The sequence below is a fragment of the Bidens hawaiensis genome, unplaced genomic scaffold (assembly GCF_021521415.1).
Source record: "Bidens hawaiensis isolate Kalapana, Puna unplaced genomic scaffold, B.hawaiensis_p1.1 tig00025798_1, whole genome shotgun sequence".
Lineage (NCBI taxonomy): Eukaryota > Viridiplantae > Streptophyta > Magnoliopsida > Asterales > Asteraceae > Bidens > Bidens hawaiensis.
The window spans coordinates 261,230-283,318 of NW_027494139.1; the positions used below are offsets into that span (position 1 = coordinate 261,230).

The 22,089-nt window shown below is 36.9% G+C and overlaps 1 protein-coding gene across 1 annotated transcript; it reads right to left on the reverse strand.

Annotated features, from left to right (window-relative positions):
- Window positions 1-2,265: 2,265 nt before the first annotated feature.
- Window positions 2,266-2,802, reverse strand: LOC143572304 (uncharacterized). The gene is made up of 2 exons (XM_077057495.1): window positions 2,594-2,802; window positions 2,266-2,434 (listed from the first exon to the last, which is right to left on the reverse strand). Exons 1-2 carry the CDS (start codon window positions 2,800-2,802, stop codon window positions 2,266-2,268), a joined length of 378 nt encoding a protein of 125 aa, XP_076913610.1.
- Window positions 2,803-22,089: the final 19,287 nt, after the last annotated feature.

Sequence of the window (22,089 nt, forward strand, 5' to 3'; positions counted from 1 at the left end):
TCTTACCAAATCAAATTAAAAAAGATTACGTTAATCCTTCCTATAAAATATTGAATTTTAGCTTTGCTGCTTCCCCCCAAGATGAGAACCCAATAAGTTTATGAATCTATTAAGGTACAATTAAAAATACTAAAGAGAAAGTTTCAAGGATCAGTTGGGCCTACCAATACATCTCAAATTATATGTGCCATTGTTCTGATTTATTTTATATATATATATATATATATATATATTAAAAAACACCAAGAGATTGTCAAGAACACTCACTAATTTATTTAATTCCATGCTTAATGCAAAAATTTTAAAAGAAGGGAAAAAAAATTAAAATATTTTTGGATTTCTATACAATTTTTTATTTTTAATTTTTTCTCTTTTTTTATTATTTTTTCCTACAACTAAGTAAAATAAACTCTCATCCCCACACTTGAACAACGAATTGTCCCTTATGAGGATTAGGAAAAGAAAATAAAAGAAAAGAAACAAGAAACAAAAGCAAAGAATAAGATAAAAAAACGTAAAACTCGCCTGGTTTATGTGCATGTATTCATAATATGTGCATCAATGGTCGTATAGCATTTCATTCGTAGCCGCAAGCTTGGGAGAATAGTTCCTAAACTCCATCCAGAGCTATCATGCGGAAAGATATAACCTGTACTGAGCAAAATTGCTCGCATATAGCGTCGTACACAACTAAAACAAAGGTAAGTAATAAACATGTTACTGTATTTTCATGATTTTATAATTTTTTTGGATTTGTTGTTTTTATTTTTTTTATTATTATATATATATATATATAGACAAATAGAATACCCTTAAATCAGCTGCTCGAATGGAGATTGAGTACGAGCTGCTTCAACCGAGAGCATCCTTAGTAACAAGAGCGCTTGGTTTAACGGGTCCTCAGCTTGAAAACCCCCCCCCCCCCCATCTCACTTCTATAAAGGTAATGCTGTGAAACGCAAGACTTCAGCCTCCTCCCTGTTCACCTTCTCACCAATGTAGTACATCAGACGGTGATCATTAACTTTGAAGCTCCCATTCTTGTCTTCAGTTTAGATCCCTCCATACGGGAAGACTTCCTTAACTGTGTATGGTCCATACCATCGAGAACGCAACTTTCCTGGATGAAACTTGAGTCGGCAATTGAACAAGAGTACGCCATCCCCACACTTGAACTGTTTATCACCTCTCAACTTCATATCATGAAGCTCTTTGGTCTTCAACTTATAATTGTACGAGTGTGCATAGGCATGATCGCAGAGTTCCTCTAGCTCATGTATCTAATGGAACGTTGAAATCTCACAGTCGAAAGATCGAGGTTAACTGTCTGAAGTGCCCAAGAAGCATGGTGCTCCAACTCAACAAGCAGATGACACGCTTTCCCATAAATCATCCGAAACGGTGTGGAACTGACAGGGCTTTTGTACGCTCTACGAAAAGCCCACAAAGCATAATCTAATTTTTCAGACCAATCCTTTCGATTAATTCCGACCGTTTTCTCGAGGATGTGTTTGATGCCCCAGCTACTCACCTTTACATGTCCACTTGTTTGTGGGTGGTAGGCAGTCGCAAGCCAATGGGTGACCCCACAACGTTGCAACTCCTTCTCCATCTGTGCGTTGCAGAAGTGATTACATCGATCACTGATCAAGGCTTTTCGTACACCAACACAAAAGAAGAGGCTTTTCAAAAATCTCACTACAACTCGGGCGTCGTTAGTGGGCAAGGCTCTGGCTTCGACCCACTTGGAGATGTAATCAACTGCCATGATTATGTACTTGTTCCCTTTAGACTACAGGAACGGGCCCATAAAATCAATACCCCAAATGTCAAAAACCTCGCAAACATGAATAGCATTTTGGGGCATCTCATTTCAGGATGAGATGTTACCAACACGTTGGCATCGGTCACGACTTTTAATGAATGCATGATCATCTTTGAAAATCGAAGTCCAATAGAATCCCAAATCGAAGACCATCTTAGGAGTAAGAACAATACCATAGTGACCTCCTGTCGATCCCTCATGACAGTGACTCAAAATCTACCACCCCTCTTCAACATCCACGCATCTCCTCACCAGCTGATCAGCACCTATATGAAAAAGAAACGGGTCGTCCCAGATGCAGAATTTTACGTCAATGAAGAATTTCTTCTTTTACTTGTGAGACATACTACTAGGGAGGGACCAATCGACGAGAAAGTTCGTGATATCGGAAAACCACGGATAGCTGTCATCCTGGGCTCTGACAAACATGAGATTCTCTATCAGGAAATGGTCATTGATGTTGACCCAGCATCTCCAATCTCGGCTCTCTCTAGATGTGACAAGTGATCGGCCTCCACATTCTCGGCCCCCATTTTATCACGAATTTCGATATCAAACTTTTGAAGAAGCAAGATCCATCGGATAAGACAAGGCTTAGCGTCCTGCTTGCTGAAATGATAACGAATGACAGCATGATCCATGTATACGACTATTTTAGATAGAATAAGATAAGACATACACTTATCAAATTGAAACACCACAGCTAACAACTCTTTTTCGGAGGTGTTGTAATTCTCCTAAGCACTGTTTAGGGTCCGGCTCGCATACTAGATCAAGTGGAAGTGTTTCTCCTTCCGATGTCCAATCACTGCTCCAACTGCATAGTCGCTAGCATCGCACATCAATTCCAATGGCAACGACCAGTCGGTAGCAGTCATGATCGGCACGCTAACGATTTTGTCTTTTAGAAGATCAAATGCCTCCATACAATATTCAAAGAAGACAAATGGAGCCTCTTTCTCTAGTTGCTTGGTCATCGGTCTCGTAATTTTTCAAGAAGTCTTTGATGAACCGGCGATAGAAACCAGCATGACCTAAGAAGCTACGGATGGATCTCATAGAAGTGGGCGGGGAAGATTAGAAATGGTTTTAATTTTAGCTCGATCGACCTCGATCACCTCACTCGAAATCCTATGTCCTAGAACGATGCCCTCGCGTACCATAAAGTGACTCTTCTCCTAATTGAGGGCTAGGTTGGTGTCGACGCAACGAGCCATCATCCTATCAAGGTTAAAGAGATGATGATCGAAAGAATTCCCGAAGACAGAAAATTCTTCCATAAAGACCTCCAAGGAATCCTCGATCATATCGTGAAAAATCGCCACCATATATCGCTAGAAAGTGGTTGGAGTGTTACAAAGTCCAAAGGGCATGCGTTTGTAGGCAAACGTGCCGTAGGGGCAGGTGAATGTAGTTTTCTCCTGATCATCGAGGGAGATCAAGATTTGGAAATACCTGGAGAAACCATCTAGAAAGCAGTAGCACTGCTGACCCGCAAAACGCTCTAGCATTTGAACAATGAAAGGTAGAGGAAAGTAATATTTCCTAGTGGCATCGTTCAGTATGCGGTAGTCGATGCAGACTCTCCAACCGGTCACGATCCTAGTGGGAATAAGGTCGTTCCTTTCATTGGTAACGACAATCATGCCACCCTTCTTGGGAACCAGTTAGACGAACTCACCCAGGCGCTATCAGAGATTGGAAAAATGATTCCAGCATCAAGAAGTTTGATGATTTCTTTCTTAACGACCTCTAGCATTTTTGGATTAAGCCTCCGTTAAGGCTGAACGAAGGATTTGAAATTATCCTCCACGAGGATTTTGTAAGTGTAGAACAAGGGGTTAATCCCTTTGATGTCCATAATCTTCCATGCTATCGCCTCAATGTGCGCTTTCAGCACCTTCAACAACTTCAACTTCTCGACCTCCGTCAAGGTAGACGCGATGATAATGGGTAGCTTCCTCTCCTCGTCCAGAAATGCATACTCCAAATGAACGGGTAGATCCTTATGTTTTAAGGATGAAGGAGGGATCTCAACGGTAGGTCGGTCCCTCGGATCGTCTCTCACGATCTCAACAGCTAACTCTGAATCTAGGGGTGGTGACACGGTGTTATCCATCTATGGTTGAGCAGTCATGGCAACCAACTCGACATCTAAAATCTCCCTCTCGAGAATTTGTGGGTCAAGGAAGGTCCTCACATATTTCAGTAAAAAACTCTAGCACATGCGATGCGATGCGATGGTGTCAACGAAATACAGGGAGTCGTCCGCCGGTGTTTTTGAGTGGTTGCCTTACGTCAACGGTGACATTATCATCCCCAACTCTCAGGATCAATTTTCCCTTACGGACGTCGATCAAAGCATATGCGGTGGCAAAGAATGGTCGGCCTAAAATGAGCGGGACACTATCATCCTCATACATATCTAGAATGACAAAGTCCACCGAAAAGATAAACTTGTCGATACAAACGTGCATGTTCTCGACCACCCCTCACAGGTATTTCAAGGAACTATCAGCAAGCTGGATACTCATTCGGGTTGGCCTCGTTCACGAAGACCCAACTTACTGAACACAGAATAGGGCATAAGATTGATGTTGGCCCCAAGGTCGGCCAAAGCATGTCGGACCGTATCGTCGAATAAGATGCAGGGAAACTCCCAGTATCGACCATCTTTTCTGGAAACTTACTCTGCAGCACTTCAGAGCACCCAGCACTCAACGGAAAAGAAGAAACCTTAGTTAGCTTCTTCTTATTTGAAAGAATGTCCTTAAGGAATTGGGCATATTTGGGCATTTGAGTGAGTTCCTCAAGGAAATGAATGCTCGGCTGAAGCTGTTTGAGAAGTTCGAGGAACTTGGAGTTTTGCTTCTCGTCTCTGTCCGTTTGGAGTCTCCCAGGATAAGGCAATTGAGGTTTATAGACTTTCAGATGTGGGTTTGATGATGCTGAAGGTTTATCGGCCGGCTTTGTATTTGATGGGATACACTACCGGTGTGACTCAGTCGGGGGAGACTCCATTTGGATCTCCTCATCCACCCACTCCTCTTCATCGACCGCATGTGTGACGACTCTCAAAGGATCAGCCTCTCGAATAATTGGCTCTCTTTCTCTTCCTGCACCACTCCTGGTAGTCACTGCTTTGGCGAACTCTCTTGGGTTTTTCTTGGTATTACTCGGCAGTGAACATTGTGCTCTTTCGGATAACTGGTTGGCAATCTCTCCGACGTGACGCTTAAGATTACCCAAATACGTGGCTTGGTTCTTCAGCATAGCATCATGTTCCGCGAATTTTGCTTCATTTGTCACTCGGTTCCTCTCATCATGCTTCAGCAGCTCTGCCATCATGCCCTCCAGTAGGCTTTCTTCTCCTCTCTCCCCACTTGTTCTGAACTCTGCTGACCTGAGCTCCCCTGCCCGAATAGATTCTCTCAATGCTGGTTTTGGTATTAGGTTTGGTAGCCACTTGCTTGTCCCCCTCGATAGTTATTCTGATTTCACCAGCCAGTGTTCCCGCCGAAGGCGGGTTTTGATACCTTAAGGGGTTGTTGACGAAGTCAACCTCGTCTTACGGCAACCAGACTCAACAGGACAGTCAATGGTGTCGTACGGTAACCAAACCTCACACTTCGTGAGGCTCTTAAAGGTAAGATCTCTAACGAGTTTGTTCAAAGCATTAATCTGCGCCTGCATGCTAGTGTTCGAATCGACCAAAAGTACTCCTCTCGATGACGTGGAAGAATTCATGCCCCCCGTGCCCCTCATAGCTCGCTGCTTGATCATCAAAAAGAACAACACACTCATCGGGATCTTTGTTCTTGAGGAGGTACTCGTTAGCAGTCTGGTTCAACATCCCTCATGTGTTGTGTGGCTCCATTGTAGAATTTCTCGATGAGCATCCACTTATCTAACCCATGGTGAGGATAACAAAGAAGGAGGTCCTTAAATCTGTCCCAAGCTACCCCGAAAGACTCATCAGATCTCACGCGGAAGGAACAAATCTCCTCACTGAGTCAAGCGGATTTAGATAGCGGAAAGAATTTGGTCATGAATGTCTCTTGAAGGCCCGCCCAAGTGGTGATGGATCCAGCATGTAGTGACTTCATCCATTTGGAGGCTTTTCCGGCAAGTGTGAAGGGAAAAAGACGGAGATAGATGGCTTCATCGTTTATTTTTGCCGATATTGAACGTTTCGCAGATTTGAACAAACATGTCGATGTTGTTTGTAGGGTCTTCGCTCTCTAGCCCTTGCAATTGGAGGAGGATTTGATGAGTTGCATGACGTGGAAGGAATGGACCAATTTCCAGCGGCAACAGCGTCCGGTAAAGCAATGCTAGAATGAGGATTCGGGATCGGCCCACCATAGTCAGCTACTACTCTCTTAAGTGGTTGGTCAGCCATGTTCCTATCCCTAGAAGACGCGAAAAAAAAGAAGAAGAGGGGTAATAAGAATTGCAACTTAGCTTTAAAAACCAAACAACATATCCTAGTTAACACAAACGACAAGTGTACCGGTCACCTATAGCAAAGATAAGGAAAGTTTAGATATGGAACTCGAAGACACGTGAGAACATCTCAGATTATAAACCCTAATTCAAGTCCGACCTGTTAATATTTAATTGATTTTATATTAATTTTAACTAAAGTTAACTAACAAAAATTCAAACAACAAACCAAAATTAACAATTGGTTAACGATAATAATAAAAGCGAATCACAAAGATATGATAATTTAAAGGTCGTAGAATCACCAAGCTGTTGATGATGTTCTTAGAGTTTACATGAGTAATAAAAAAACAAATTTAGTAAGTGCCTTAACAAAATATCAAGTCAAAACTAAACAAAACATTTCTGTTTTGGGGAATCTTCGTAGGCAGGAAAGTCAAGTAATAAATTAATCTTTAGGTTCTTAAAACCGATTGTGACCATTAACCAAAACATAGGCCGCACGGCTTGAATGCTTGATGATAACAACACGAAGGACCATTACTAGATCCAATATATAGAATTTATAGTTTAAAGCCCATATGTATTAACCACAAAGCTACTATATTAGCCTATTAACTTTTATCGCTCGTATTACGGGATTGTTTTACATTATTCGTCTAAAATTTTTATATATTTTTTGGATTTTAATCTTATTTATTGTACATAAGTTAATGATATACTTAGTATTTGATGATAAAAGAGTTTCAGAAATGAATGAGATGTTATAGCCCGGTTTAAAAGTTATTTTGGTTTGAGAACCATGAATCACTTATTTTTTTTTTTACTATAAAATTGTTTTTTAATTATAAATAATATATATCTTTTTTAAAGAAATCATATATTAATTTTTAATATATTCTTATTTTATAGGATTTTCATATAAAATATATGGTAAAATTAATTTTTAATTTAATAAGATGTTATAACCCGTTTTAGTAATAAATGGGTTTGGTGAGACCCACACTCGTGAATTCGAGTCAAATGCATGAGAGGCCTCCATTTACAAATAATGTAATCTGGTGGCTTGAAATAATGTAGGGAACAACCAGAGTGCTTTTAATGGTTTCGTTTATATATATATGTATGTATGTATATATATATATATTTAAAATATTTAGAGCTAATTGGTTGACTTTGTTTCTTTTAGTGACCCAAACATTGATATTACGATAATTTTTTATCTTTTTTTAAGAACGACGACTTTCTTGTATTTAGACTACCACGCTTTCTAAATTTGGAGAGTCACGATGTCCCTATCTAGCTAGACTATGTTATCTTTATCGGGCTCACGCTGGCTTCAGAGTTTTGCTTGGGCGTTTCCCCATGATACCATACCGCCGACTGTCACTTGACAGTCGTTGTGCCACCACAAGAGCCGAACTCTTTGGTGAAACACACGGTGGGACAAAACCCGAGTGGGCTCAAGGTTTGAATTGACAACCTTTGCACAAGTCTTAGCTCAAATCATTCACATTCAATATCCACCTAAAAGTAACACAGGTGAGATTCGAACTTGAGTCTCCACTGTAGAACCCAAGCCTCATACCACTATGTCACACGTGGGGGATTGACATAGCGAAATTTCACTGGCTTCATTCAGTATAAAGTTTTTATAAGTGTTGTTTTTCAGTTTTTCCTATTTTCATTAAAATAGGATAGAGCCCGTATGATACACCCGTAGTTAAAAAATACAACTAAAAAGTAGTTATACGTATAATACCTTATGGATTCATAAGATACAAATAATAATAATAAAGAAAATATTATAATTCATAAATCTCTGACAACCTCTTTAAGTACAACATAAGATAGTGACCCGTGTAATTAGGAGAAATTTTAAGATCATATATTTTAACATATTTAAAGGCTAACTTATAACATACTAATTGGATATTTAATGAAATTGTATATATACATTTATCTAGAATATATCTAATTTATGGGATATTCAAAAATAACATAATTAATTTGCTTGATAAAATAAGAAATTCTTCACATGTCATCTACTTGACATTTTACGTGGAAACTCTAAAATAATGTCATGTGAAAAAATCATCTTGCTTTAATTGTATAGTTAGATTGATTAGTTTTTTTACTTCAAATTAATTAGATTTTAGAAATCCTTCATCACGTGTAAAGAAAGTTGATATCCTTGGTTGATGTATTATGGTATTTAAAATCCAATTCTTTTGAATTTCCATGAATTTCAGGGAACCAAACAATCCATAAAGGTAAAACATGTATACTGATATGTATAATCGTAAATATTCTTGTTAGTGCATTTATGTTGTATGTGGCTATTTGAATAGACTAAGGGCGGACTAGGGTTGCATATAAGTGTTATATGTGCCCATATGCATGAAATGTTTGCGTATGAAGCCCCACACGTCTAGTTTTCTGCCCATGCGCATAATATGTGTGTAGGCCATAAGCATGAGTCGTGCGCATGGGAGTGTCCATGTGCATGGGCCTATAAAAGGCTTATCTCAGGTGTATGAGCTCAGATTTTCGACTTCTTTCTTTCTGTGCGTACAGTTACATTGCCGGATTTTTTTTAGTATGATAGGTCGTTTAGAGTTGCACATCTAGGCGGATTTAGCTTAACAGAGCATGTATGAACGTATATATGATTGTAATCATTCAGTTAAACATAAACAAGATAATCATTCGGCTCGATATAATCATGTTTGTCTCAATTAGATCAGCGTCTCATGTCTAGCGACGAGTTCCAAACTCAATAATGTTTTTACAGTTCTCTGACTTTATGTTAAATTTAATCATTAGTGAACAAACCTTAATTTTATTAACTTAATACGAGACAAAAAACAATCCTATATTTTTTAAGTGAAGAACATTTACATCAACGACTCATTGAGAAATTCATGAGAGTTAGGTTTGAATTAAATAAACAACTCAATAAAACTAATTGGAAAAAAAATAATGTTACTTGAAACTAATTTAAAAACACATTTGATTGTTTGAGAAGGACGTATAAAACTGTCCGCTATGAACAGAGCCGGCTGGGGATAGGGCCACGTGGACAATCGGTCGAGGCATTTAATTTTCAGGTATACAATTTTTTTTTATATATTTTTATGAAAAAAATATTTATATTTAATATTTTACCCTAACTTTACATTAACTAGCTTGGTCTAGTAGCAAATGATTACGACTCCTAACAAAAAGGTTGTAGGTTTCATTCTCAATTGAGACATTTTTAAGCTTATTTTAATAAAAAAAAGTTTTTTAAACAACCTAAATCATAACCAAGTAAACAAATTTAAAAATAAAAATTTAATTTTTAAACCATACAAGACACCATCTATATAAGGCCTAAATGTTTTTTGCTTATATTATTTCGTTACTCGTTAGAGTCTACGGGTCTTTTATTTTGACTTAGCCGAGGCATAAAAACTTTTAGAGACGACCCTGTCAATGAGCATTAATTTTATCCATTTATTTTGATTTTTGAACATCTAGAGTACAAGTTTGTGTGATATGAAAGATTTTTTTTTATATATTTAACGACTACACACCCCCATGTATACATACTTCTACATTGTTAACCTACTTCAAGAAATATTCTACCCTTATGTCAATCTTTGAACTATGGTCTTTACTCCAAGATATGAAGATTGTGAATTCGATCATATTTAAAACGCGAAGCTTGACGGGGTGGAGGGACTTAATATATATTAAAAATTTCATAAACAAGAGCAAAGATAAAAATTTTCAAACAAAAATGATAAATTTGAGCAAAACAAAACCAGGGGGGCCTGGGTCACTGAGCCGTTAAAATTAATTGTCTATTAATCATAATAGTAAAAATTCAAAACTTAGAATGCCGGATGATCTTTTATAATGTTAAATATTTTTTTTTCTAATTTCTATGTCAAAAGATCTCTCGAGATATCTATAATATATATAAACGAAACGATAAAAATCTTACGTGTCACGATTTAGTCGCTCCCTTTTTTTAGAGTCACCAGATTTCCTTAATTTTTAAATGGAGACTTTTCATACATTTGACCCGAATTCTTGGGTATGGGTCTAATCAAACCCAATTATTTTTTAAACGAGTTATAATATCTTATTAAATTAAAAACAGATATCACCAAATATTTGATATAAAAATCATATAAAGTAGAGATATACTAAAAATTAATATCTCATATTTTAAAAAAGAGGAATATTATTTACAATTAAAAAACCAATTTTATAGAAAAAAATAAACGGGTCTTGGGTCTCATCAAACTCATATAGCTTTTAAACCAGGTTATAGCATCTTTTTTATTTGTGAAATAATTTATCATCAAACCATAAGTATATTATTAACTTTCATACAATAAAAAAAATAAAAATTCAAAAAATAAATAAATAATAGAAACAAATAATATAAAACAACCCTCATAAATAAACGAAATATTTAAAAGCTCTGTGTTTGTTTCTTACATTTACTCAAGCCACCATATTGTTTTATTTGTAAATGAAGACTTCTCATTAATTTTGTAGAATTCACGGTATGGGTCTCATCATAACCAGATTACCTTAAACAGGTTATAACATCCAATTTTAATAACCAACTTTTTAAGAAAAATATATTATTCATTATAAGAAACAATTTTATAGTAAAAAAAAATAAGCGGATCGTGGGTCTCACCAAACCCATAGTTTTTAAACAAGTTATAACATGTCATTTATTTGTGAAATAATTTTATCATAAAACTCTAAGTATATTATTAACTTTCTTATAATAAATAAAATTAAAATGTAAAAAATTTTGAACATTAGACACAAAAAAGAAACGCACCCCTCGTAATACAGGGGATAAAAACTAGTGTGTGTGTGTATATATATGTAATTGATTTCATTTAAAAACCACTTTGAGTTTTAAAAACTCGAAAGAACTCAACGTAATAATTTTTTTTCTTTTTAGAATTTTTTTACATATATGTAATATTTTTAAGTACGTAGAAGAAATTGCAACCTTTATTACGCACCAAATAGATTTTTTACATAGGTGTAATGAACGTTTAAATTAGTGTAATCATTGTACATCTTTAGTGTCTTTCCTACTTAATTTTTTAATCAGATTTAATTTTAACCACATAATCTAACCTATTTAATTAAATATGTGGTTAAGAATGAGATTCTAAAAGCACTTAAAACTCAAGGGAACTCAAAAAAGTGGGAATCTGTGAAACTCTTCAATTTAAATGTAAAACTCTTTATTTTGCATGTAAAATGATACTAAAAAAATTAATTTTCATGTAAAAAACACATTTTTAAATAATTTTTTTAAAGTTCTTTTTACATATAAACACTTGTAAAAGCCATTTTAGAAAAAAAAAACTAGTAATAATAAAAAAATTTCAATTAAAAGTTTATGCTAAAATTAATTTTTACATATAAAATCGTGCTTTATATAATTTATTTACATGTAAAATTAAGACTACCCTAGTTCACCACTTTTTTTTGAATTCCCAATTGAACCTGCCCTTTGAAAGGGTTAGGTTACCGTACAATAATCCTTAAAGTACACAAACATACGCGAATTACGTTCAAGGAAAAAACAAAACACTTAAGGCAAAAAACAAATAGCTCAAAAGCCAAAATACAAAAAATGTTCAAGAATCCGTAATACGATCAAAATGGGTTTCTTGAAGAAAAGTGAAAAATTGATCGATTAAAGATCCAAATCTGTTTTTTTCGGTAAATCAATGATTATTTGGGTATGCATTGATGATTTCGATATCTTGTGATATGCTTTATGGATCAGTTTCATGAATATAGTTATTTTTGTACGTCAAGAATATATATACATATATATATATATATATATATATATATAAATATATATATGTATGTCTAACTATAAGCTACCATACATATCAATGACTTTTCTAGAGCCTTTTAAGATTAATAACTTCACCCGTTAGGCACATAAAATCAATTTATCTATCACTTTCCAAAGGTTGGATCAATTCTCAATTGAAAATGTTTTGAAGCTTCTAAAAAGCTGTTAAGTGAATAGTAATATCACTTCCTAGGGAGTTAAGTAACACACACGTGATAGGAATTCAGTCACCACGGTCACTTTAAGCTTTCAGGTAAATGGCTATTCATTATAACCACAAGTGGTTAACTGGACCAAACATGCATGAAAACACATGTCCTTCCTGCTCAGAGTTACCGACATAGTTTTAAGTGAAAGAATACGAAACACAAAACCCATCATAGTCGCGCCGGGTGCTTTCAATCGTTAGGTAAATGGCTATCCTATGAAACTACAAGTAGAATACCGGACCAACCATATACAAGTATATATCCTTCAAATTTGAGCAACCGACATAGAACTACAAAGAATACGAAACACAAAACCCATCATAGTCGCCCCGGGTACTTTCAGTCGTTAAATAAATGGGTATCATGTGAAACTACAAGTAGAATACCGGACCAACCATATACAAGTATATGTCCTTCAAACTTGAGAAACTTACATAATTTTAAGCGAGAATGAATCTTGAAAAACAATTTTTTAATTATTTATTTATTTTTTTAATAATAAAGACAACGCACACATACTATTTTTGTCTTTTTGATTTTTCTCCCCCTAAATTTGTGCAAAAATAAACAACTATGTACAAATTTATACCCAAAAAGACTCAATCCTCGAAACGAAGCATTTTAAGAAAACCCACAAGCACGTTAAATTTTGCTGTTCCGATCGGTTTTGTAAATAAGTCCGCCACATTGTTATCAGTGTGGACTTGTTCAGGATGAATCAATTTTCGATCGAAACAGTCACGAATAAAATGAATTTTAATATCGATGTGCTTGGTTTAGTGTGTTGAACAAGGTTTTTTACAATTGCAATGGCAAAATAATTATCACAGAAAATAGGAGTGTCAAGAAATTCCAAACCGTAATCCAGCAACTGGTTTTGTATCCAGATAACATGAGAGCAACAAGGAGATGCGGCAACATACTCTGCTTTGGCGGTCGAGGTGGACACTGTCTGTTGTTTCTTACGCTACCATGAAATGAGACGGTCTCCTAAGAACTGGCAACCGGCTGACGTGGATTTCCTGTCTATGTCATATCCACCATAATTGCTATCAGCAAAAGCATGAAGATCAAATTATGGTTTTTTGGGATACCAAAGACCTAACTTTGGTTGTCCCTTCAGATATCTAAAAATACATTTAACAGCAATTAAAAGAGAGAGTTTAGGGTTAGCCTGGAAACGAGCACATTGGCAAACTGCAAACATGATGTCCGGACGACTAGCTTTGAGATACATCAGAGACCCGATCATCGATCGATAATACGTTTGATCTACGGGACTCCCTTCAGGATCAGATGACAGTAGTGGTCTTTCTGTCATGGTAGTGTTAGCACTCTTGGAACCTTGAAGTTCTTTGCCAGCATATCTTCAACATACTTTCCTTGATGCAGTAAAATTCCTGTCACGCTTTGGCGAACCTGTAGCCCCAGAAACATTGTCATTTCACCCAACGAACTCATTTCAAATCTCTTCTTCATTACACCCTCAAATTCTTTGCACAATTCAGCACTGGTGGATCCAAAAATGATATCATCGACATAGATCTGGACGAGAATCAAATCATTTCCGACAGTTTTCCGGAACAATGTTTGATCGATGGTTCCACGCTTGTAGCCATGATCAAGAAAATGCGCGGTCAGTGTAGCATACCATGCTCTAGGAGCCTGATGTAGCCCGTACAATGCCTTGTCTAGCTTGTAGACGTGATTTGGTTTCTTAAAATCATCAAACCCTGGTGGCTGATCAACATAAATCTCCTCTTTGACCTCACCATACAGAAACGCGGTCTTGACATCTATCTGATACACTGTAAACCACATATATGATGCACAGGCCAGAAAAATTTTAATCGCCTCAAGTCTAGCCACTGGAGCATAGATTTCTGTGTAATCTAACCCCTCAACCTAATGAAACCCACGAACTGCCAGTAGTGCCTTATTTCGAACAATAACCCCGGTGTCATCTTGCTTGTTTCTGAAGACCCATCTTGTATCAAGAGCTTTCTTTCCTTCCGACAGTTTAACCAATCTCCAAACCTTTAACTTATCAAACTGATTCAATTCTTCATACATAGCATCAACCCAACTAGGTTCCTGAAGAGCCATTTCAACATTCTATGGTTGAATTTGAGAGATGAAGCAGGAAAACATACAACTGTTTATGTGTCCAGTCTGACTTCTGGTGGACACACCCGCTTCAATGGGACTTATGATATTTTCAATCGGATGATTCTTCCTGATTCTCGATGGAATTAAATGATCGGAAACGTTATTGTTAGGTTGAAGATTTGACACGTTCTCACAAGAATCAGTAAGGGGATTCTTCTAGCCAGATGTCTCCGTACTGTGGGAATACGAAATACCGGCAACGTATTCATCTGGGATGGCACCGGGGAACAATGTGCTCCCGAATATCTGACGAATGGAACTCTCGCCCTCAATAGTAGCAGCGCCTTCAGAAGTGTTCGGCGAACGGTTGGGTTCTGAAGATTCCTTGGGTTGAGTTTCAGTTGTAGATGAATCATTACTTAACTCAGCGACATCATCGTCCAGTAACGGAGAAACATGAGACACTGCCTGTGAGTTATCTTTCGCAGCTTCCACTGTGGGACCACTTGGAGATTCTGTGTTGATGACTGGAAACACGTTGAATGGTTTGAAGAATTCGTTGTAATCAAATAACCAATCAGGACCAACATGAGCATCTGTCTCATTTTCTTCTAACCAACGAACTTCGTAGGACTCAAGAATTTGTTAAGTTGATTTGTTGTAGACCCTGTAGGTTGTATTACCCGCGTAACCAACAAAATAGCACTCATCATCTGCGGCCCTGAACTTTAGAGTACATTCAAGATTCAGCAGTGTGCATGGATAGCCAAACGCTCTGAAATGTGTGACGGTGGGTTGGTGACCATAAACCATCTCGTAGGGAGTCTTCATTTTGGACTTGTTGATAATAACCCGATTATGAACATAACATGCTGTATTGATAGCCTCTGCCCAGAAGAACAAAGGCAGTTTAGAGTGACACAACATAGTCCTTGCTGCCTCGATAAGAGTTCTGTTTCTTCTTTAAGCTACACCGTTTTGTTGTGGTGTTCGAACGACGCTATACTGACGAAGTACTCCCTTTTCTGAATAGAAATGATTCAATGATGCATTCTTGAATTCCGTTCCATTGTCACAAGGGATTCTTTTCAGCTTCAAGTTCAGTTGGTTCTCCATGAGTATCATGAACTTCTTGATTAAATCTGCAGTTTCACTCTTATTTGACAAGAAAAATACCCATGTAAAAAGTGAGTAATCATCAGTAATAACAAGACAATAAGAGCTACGAGAAAGACTCAAAACATGAACTGGTCTGAAAAGGTCCATGTGGAGTACTTGAAAAACTGAAGATATAGTATTAATTAACTTTGGCTTGTGAGACTTTCGATGATTTTTTCCCAAAGCACAAGCTACACATTTTTCAATAGTCACAAAATCTTTGATTGGTAAACCACGAACCAAATTATTTTTAGCAAGACGATTCAGATTTTTAGTATTAGCATGACCTAGCTGATGATGCCAAAGCATTGCATTATGTTCTGACACTTTTGAAAACAAGCAGGTTATTTCGTCAGGAACATTTTTGCTCATGTCGATCACATAAGCATTATCTTTTCGTTGTGATCGAACAAAAATCCAGTCTTCTGGTATAATTATACCAGGCTTCAAAATCAAACACTCTTTCTTAGTAAAATGAGTTGAAAAATCTTTGTCACAGATTTGTGACACGCTCAGCAAGCTGTGCTTCAATTCTGGAACAAAATTGACATTTTCAAATTTAGAACACCGTTACTTACAGTACCCTTCTGAGTGATCTTTCCCTTTTCTCCTCCCGCGAAGGACACATACCCACCGTTAAGTTTGAATGCCATGTAGTTGGGTAATGTCTCCTGTCATGTGCCTGGAACAACCACTATCAACATACCAAGGTCTGATGATATTCCTCCATAGCTGTCCCCGCATGAAACGCGGGATTAATTAGCTTTTGGTACTCAGCCCATACTTACACTGGGTGACCCTGATTCATCTACAGTTGTCACGGATTGCCATGACATGTCCTTTTGATCATCAAAAATGGATTTTGTAGAAACTTTCGCCAGAGATTTAGGCAACCATCTGTGTCTGTGTGACTTGGAGTTATAGGTATGAATGGTTGTCGTAACCTCTGGTGTTTTGGATGTGGAAGGAGATGAATCAGCCTTTTTCTCCTGTTTTGGTCTAGACTTAGTGCTCATGTTTGAATTAAAGTTCGAAACACATTTTCTAACCTTTCTTTTAGGCGTGTTGGGTTTGGTCTGATGAGAAGTAAACCTGCCAGATTTGTTTCGATTCCAATCATCGTCAAAGGAATTAGCCTGATAGTGCCTGAAACCTTGCCTGAACACATTATAAGGCATTTAGGGCATATTCCTTTGATAGAGTCCATAATAAGGAACATATTGACGATGTGGACAGTTTCTGGCAATATGACCAGGAGTGCCACAATTACCGCAAGTTTGACGTTTTATTAAAAAGTCATATTGAGCAACTCCTTTTCTGAACTAGTTGTGTGGACCAGTCTGCTTGAATTTGCGAGAATTTCTGTTCTCATCTTTGAATTTATCACCTTGTTTGTCATTAGAGCATCCCTCCTTGATAAACTTAGGTGCAACATATTTGTTGGATGTTTTTTGTTTTTTAATTTTATTCGAAACCACATTATCAGAATCCAAAGTTTTAACAGAATCAACCACACAAAAATCCTTACTCTTTAAAGCAGAGCCCACACAAACAGACGAAATAACAGAATTTCAAAACTGGAAGTATTAAAGAAACATCGGAAACAAAATCATTATTAAATTCAAAACAAGGGTCGTCATCCTCATCAGTCCACTCCTTCACAATTACTTTTTCTGCACATGAAGTAGATACATTAGAATCGTTCATATTTGAAGTAGACGGACCAGTGTTCACAGAACTGGCTTCATCACCCTTATTTTGTTTACCATAATTCATATCCTTTATCTTTTCTTCTTGTTCTTTGGTGACAGGGGTAGGGACATAATTATGGTTGTAAGGTGGGGGAACTTGACTATATCCTATTCCCTCACCTTCATTTTCTTTCCACCACAACTGGTTCTCAATCATTGAGTTAACTACATTACTTGGACCATCTTATTTTTTAAAATCAAGCTCAGCCTTTTCAAACTTATTAGTTAGATTCAAGATTTCTAACTTGGAGGCTTCTAGTTTAGCAGTTAACTCAGCAATTTCTTGTTTGGCATCTAGGTGATGACAACTTTTTATACTAAAATCAGATTTAAGCTTAGAAATATCCTTCTTTTGTGCTTCTATTTTATCTAGAAAGTCCTTTTCGTTTTTCTTAAGTTTAAAATTTTCTGATTTTATTCACTCCATATCTCTAGTCAAGTTATCATTGTGAAGCTTATACATTTCTATTTTTTCAACACTATTTAAAGAGCATGGTTTGAAACTTACCTCAGATGAATTTGGTGAAGTGAACGCCATATATGCAAACTGAAGCTCTTTGATCTTCTCCGCATTAGAGTCTTCTTCTCCAGTGTCTTCAAAATTGGCAAAGTTTGCAGTCTGGTTTCGAATGTTAAGTGCAGCCATCTGACCTTCCCAAGAGAAATGTTGTGCAACCATACCCCTTTCACCATTACCAGAATTACCTCCGACCTCACCTCTGGCATTCCCAACAGGAACCAAAGCCCTTTCCGTTTCCATCCTTCATTGGATTATTACATTCTCGAGCAAAGTGACCCGACTCGTGACAGTTGTAGAACCTAAGAGTATCCTTGTTGAAACCCACCTTTTAATTATTCGGCATGTTCCAATTATTTCTACCCGTCCTCTTAGTGAACTTCTTCGTACGAAAAACTGCCATGACGATTTGCCACGAGATGTCCATCTCTTCAACATCATTATGATGAATCTGATCTAATTCAGCAGCAACCACCGGTTGAACCAAGTATCCAGCCAAAAATGCATTATAGCAGTTCATGAATCCCTCCGTTAGAGCGGTATTCTCTTGAGTCTCTTTCGATATAGTGGGAATCTGATTGAAGTTCTAACTGGACGTGTGAGCAGTTATTCCAGTATCATTAGAAGACTGACCAGACTTGGTGAAGAAAACTGGAGCTGGTTGGGGTGGAGTGGAAGATGACGATGATTGACCTCGAGTGGATGAAAACATCTGAAAGTTACTCTGAGGTGGCTGTTGGGTGGCTTTGAACAAAGAAAAGCTGTCTTGAAAAATAAGAGCACTGTTGGAGGCAACATTGTATCCGGCCGCACTATAAGAACTTGCATGATTTATTGCACGTTGCTTATCATCCATATCACATGCTTTAATAGTGGCTATCATCTCACTCATACCCATTCTTTTGAGGTCCTTAGTCTTTTTGATAACCGCAACATTCATGCGCCAACTTTTTGGCAATGAGTTCACCAGCTTGTTGTTTATTTCTGAAGTTTGAAGATAGATTCATGCTGATCTTATTTCAGTCACAAAATATATGAATCTTTGAAGTTGGGATTCCAACATTTCTCCCAAAACATGATTAAACATATTGAACTTCTGTCGCAGCAGATCTTCGCGACTTCTCTTCATATCTTCAATCCCTTCATAAACTTCTATCAATTCCTCCCACAACTCTTTAGCAGATTGAAGTTCTCTAAACTGAAGAGCAATCTCATGTGAGAGTGCCATGGTTAGAGTGGAGAGAGCCTTTTAATCTTCCTCAACCTTAGCGAAATCATCATCGTCATACTGTGCAACTGGTTTCACAAGAACTTCGCCTGAGCCCTCTTTTTGATAGGTGTTTCTTTGAGGTCCCCTCACAATACTTTTCATAATTTTAGAATCTTTCATCTTGGCATAGGGTTCAAAACGGAATTTCCATTCACTGAATCCCTCATGAGATAAGAGACGGGGTATACGAGGGGCAGTCCCCATGATGGAATCAAGTTCTTGATGAATTGGTTGAGTTACTACCATTCGTTAATTGGGCCATTAGGATTATTTTTAGGTCCAATTAATACTTAAGGTCCAAAAGTTACTTAAAGTTCAAATATGAGGCCCAAGTCCAAATCAAATAAGCCCAAACAGTTAACTGTGCTGTAAACAAAATCACACTGGTTAACCGAGTCAGACCAAGAACTCAACATAAGACTGAGTTTGACCGAGAAAAACCAAGTAGACCAAGCTTTGACCAAGAATAGGTAGCGTTGACCGAGAACCCAATATGTTGACCGAGAACTACCTTATCCAACAACCACGAGTGACCGAGAACTGTTATTGACCGAGAACACACCGCAACCGAAAACCAACAATAACAGAGAACTAATGGTTGCCGAGAACTACCAGTGGCCGAAAACTAACCGATTGTCAACGAACTCGTAACTAGCTCCCGAGAGAAGGGGGATTTTGATTTTTTTCCAAACCAGAATTAGTTCCTTCCCAAGAATAACTTCTTTCTCTTCTCCGGTTACTGTTTCACCGAAAAACACAAGCAAATCACCTATGAACCAAGATCTTGAATTTTTGATATCACAATAACGAGCCTGAAAAGCTCTAAGGCTCTGATACCAATTGTAAGTCCCGAATCTTGATCACTACAATTATGATATCAATATAACAAGTATTGGTGAGGAATACAAATACTTGGTGATTCAAGAACACGAGTTAACAATAAAGAGTAACACGGGATTGCTTCAAAACACGCGTATGTTAAGATACGTCGGGTTCTTAAGCACTTACAACACACGATGCCAAAAACAAGTGAATGAACAACCTTTTCCCTGTACATGACATCAACTATATATAGGGAGACCAAAACACTAGCCCAAATAAACCAAAAGCCCACCGAGAACATTAAAGTGTTCTCGGTTTACATAACAACCCGTAGCCCAAGCCCAATACAAGTAGACAAAGTACAAACCATATAAAATAGGCCCAACAGTTGCTTTAGGTACAAACTTTGTGGCGTGAAAATTTCAATTTCAAAGGGCATTCATGGCTTTTCACCCACACTCTTACGTAACATTTGATTTATTAAAAATAATTACAATTTTTCCCCTCCATCTTTAATCATTTTTTATTAAACTTTTAAAGAGTTACATATTACCCCTTATTCACAACCAACTACCCCTGCAACCTTTTAGCGACCATATTTTTTCACATGTTAATATTTTTTTTAAATTACACCATAGAAACAAACATTTATTCTCTTTAATTTGAGTGTAATATTGCTACAATTTTTTTAATTATAAAAAGTTTACATGTTACGCGATTACCCGTTAGATCGACAACAGGTCATTTGTAAGAGCGGATAATGGTCGGAACGGGTCTATATGTATAATAACCTTTCTGTATTCAAGCATATGTAAAGTGATATGAGCTTAATCATTTTTATATTTTAATGTTTTTTAACACAAGAATAAACATTTCTTTATTCAAACATTATTTGTTTTCCACTCTATTTTTCAAGCATAATCAAAACATGCAACATCTCTAACTACACATCCGATGGATGTAACGTTTATCTTAAATCATAGTTAGTTTGGTCAGTACGTTAACTAGATTTTACGGCTTTCACACCGAATTAGATTGAAAATATGTTGCTTAATTATGAAATTAAGACAAAAATAGTATAACATGTTTGGCTGGGGCTGATATAGAAATTATCTCTGATGTTATGATTAGACTTTTATTGATATATTTGTTACATACTTAAAAAAAACAGTTGATGTCTCATTGTAGCAAATCTTCAACATTATTTCCGTAGCCGCAACATCATGAGGCTTTTCAACTAGTATGTATGTATATATATATATATATGACATTTAAAATATGTCACACCCATTCGTACACGAACACTATCATAGTATATACTAAAGTTAATGGTTGGTGCCTCTTGCCACAAGGTCCTGGTTGGACCAACTGGCACTACCTCAATGGTCGTTTGGTTAAATGTTTTTTGGTTAGTTTCAAATTCGTAACGAACATTTTGATTTTGTTTGATCAAATTTGCGTCAACTCAGTGCCATAATGGCCGGAACTGACAATTCTCGGGTTTTATCGACTCACCGCGCAACTCCTAGTGCCGACAACTCTCGGGTTTTGCCCACTCCCTGTTTTTATTAGAACTTCATTTTAGTTCCGATACAGTAACAAATGTAAACGAAACCGACGTAATCTAATTAGCGAAAAAGATCAAAATCGAAATGATTGTTTAATATGACGAACTATCCTTTTATGAATTTAGGTATATGTAGTTAGAAATCCTTTAAATGCAATTAATCTGGCCTACATCATCTTTATACCATCGACTACTATAACCCCCTATTCAATTATATTATCGCTACTAGGAGATACGCGTCCTGGATAATAGTTCTAGTCGTCGCTGCGTGATCTAATTAACCCTCTGTTCATTGTCATTTGAGGTAATTAAATATATATTTTTGCTCGCTGTTAATTGATGTACAAGAGCTCTAACGTTGATTGGATCAACAGTTTACGGATTAACCAATTTGCTATTGTAGGGTTTATAGTTCAATTAAGATATTTTAGGATCTGTTCATAATGTTTTATTTATGTGGGTTTACCAACTGACACACTTAGCCTAGTTGGTTGGGTGTGAGTGTGTGTTAAGGTT

Excerpts from the sequence above, each read along its gene's own strand:
- LOC143572304 (XM_077057495.1), bottom strand. The coding sequence starts at position 2,802 with ATGACCAAGCAACTAGAGAAAGAGGCTCCATTTGTCTTCTTTGAATAT. Across the intron at positions 2,435-2,593 it reads AAACACTTCCACTTGATCTA|CAAGCAGGACGCTAAGCCTT; the intron begins GTATGCGAGCCG and ends TTATCATTTCAG.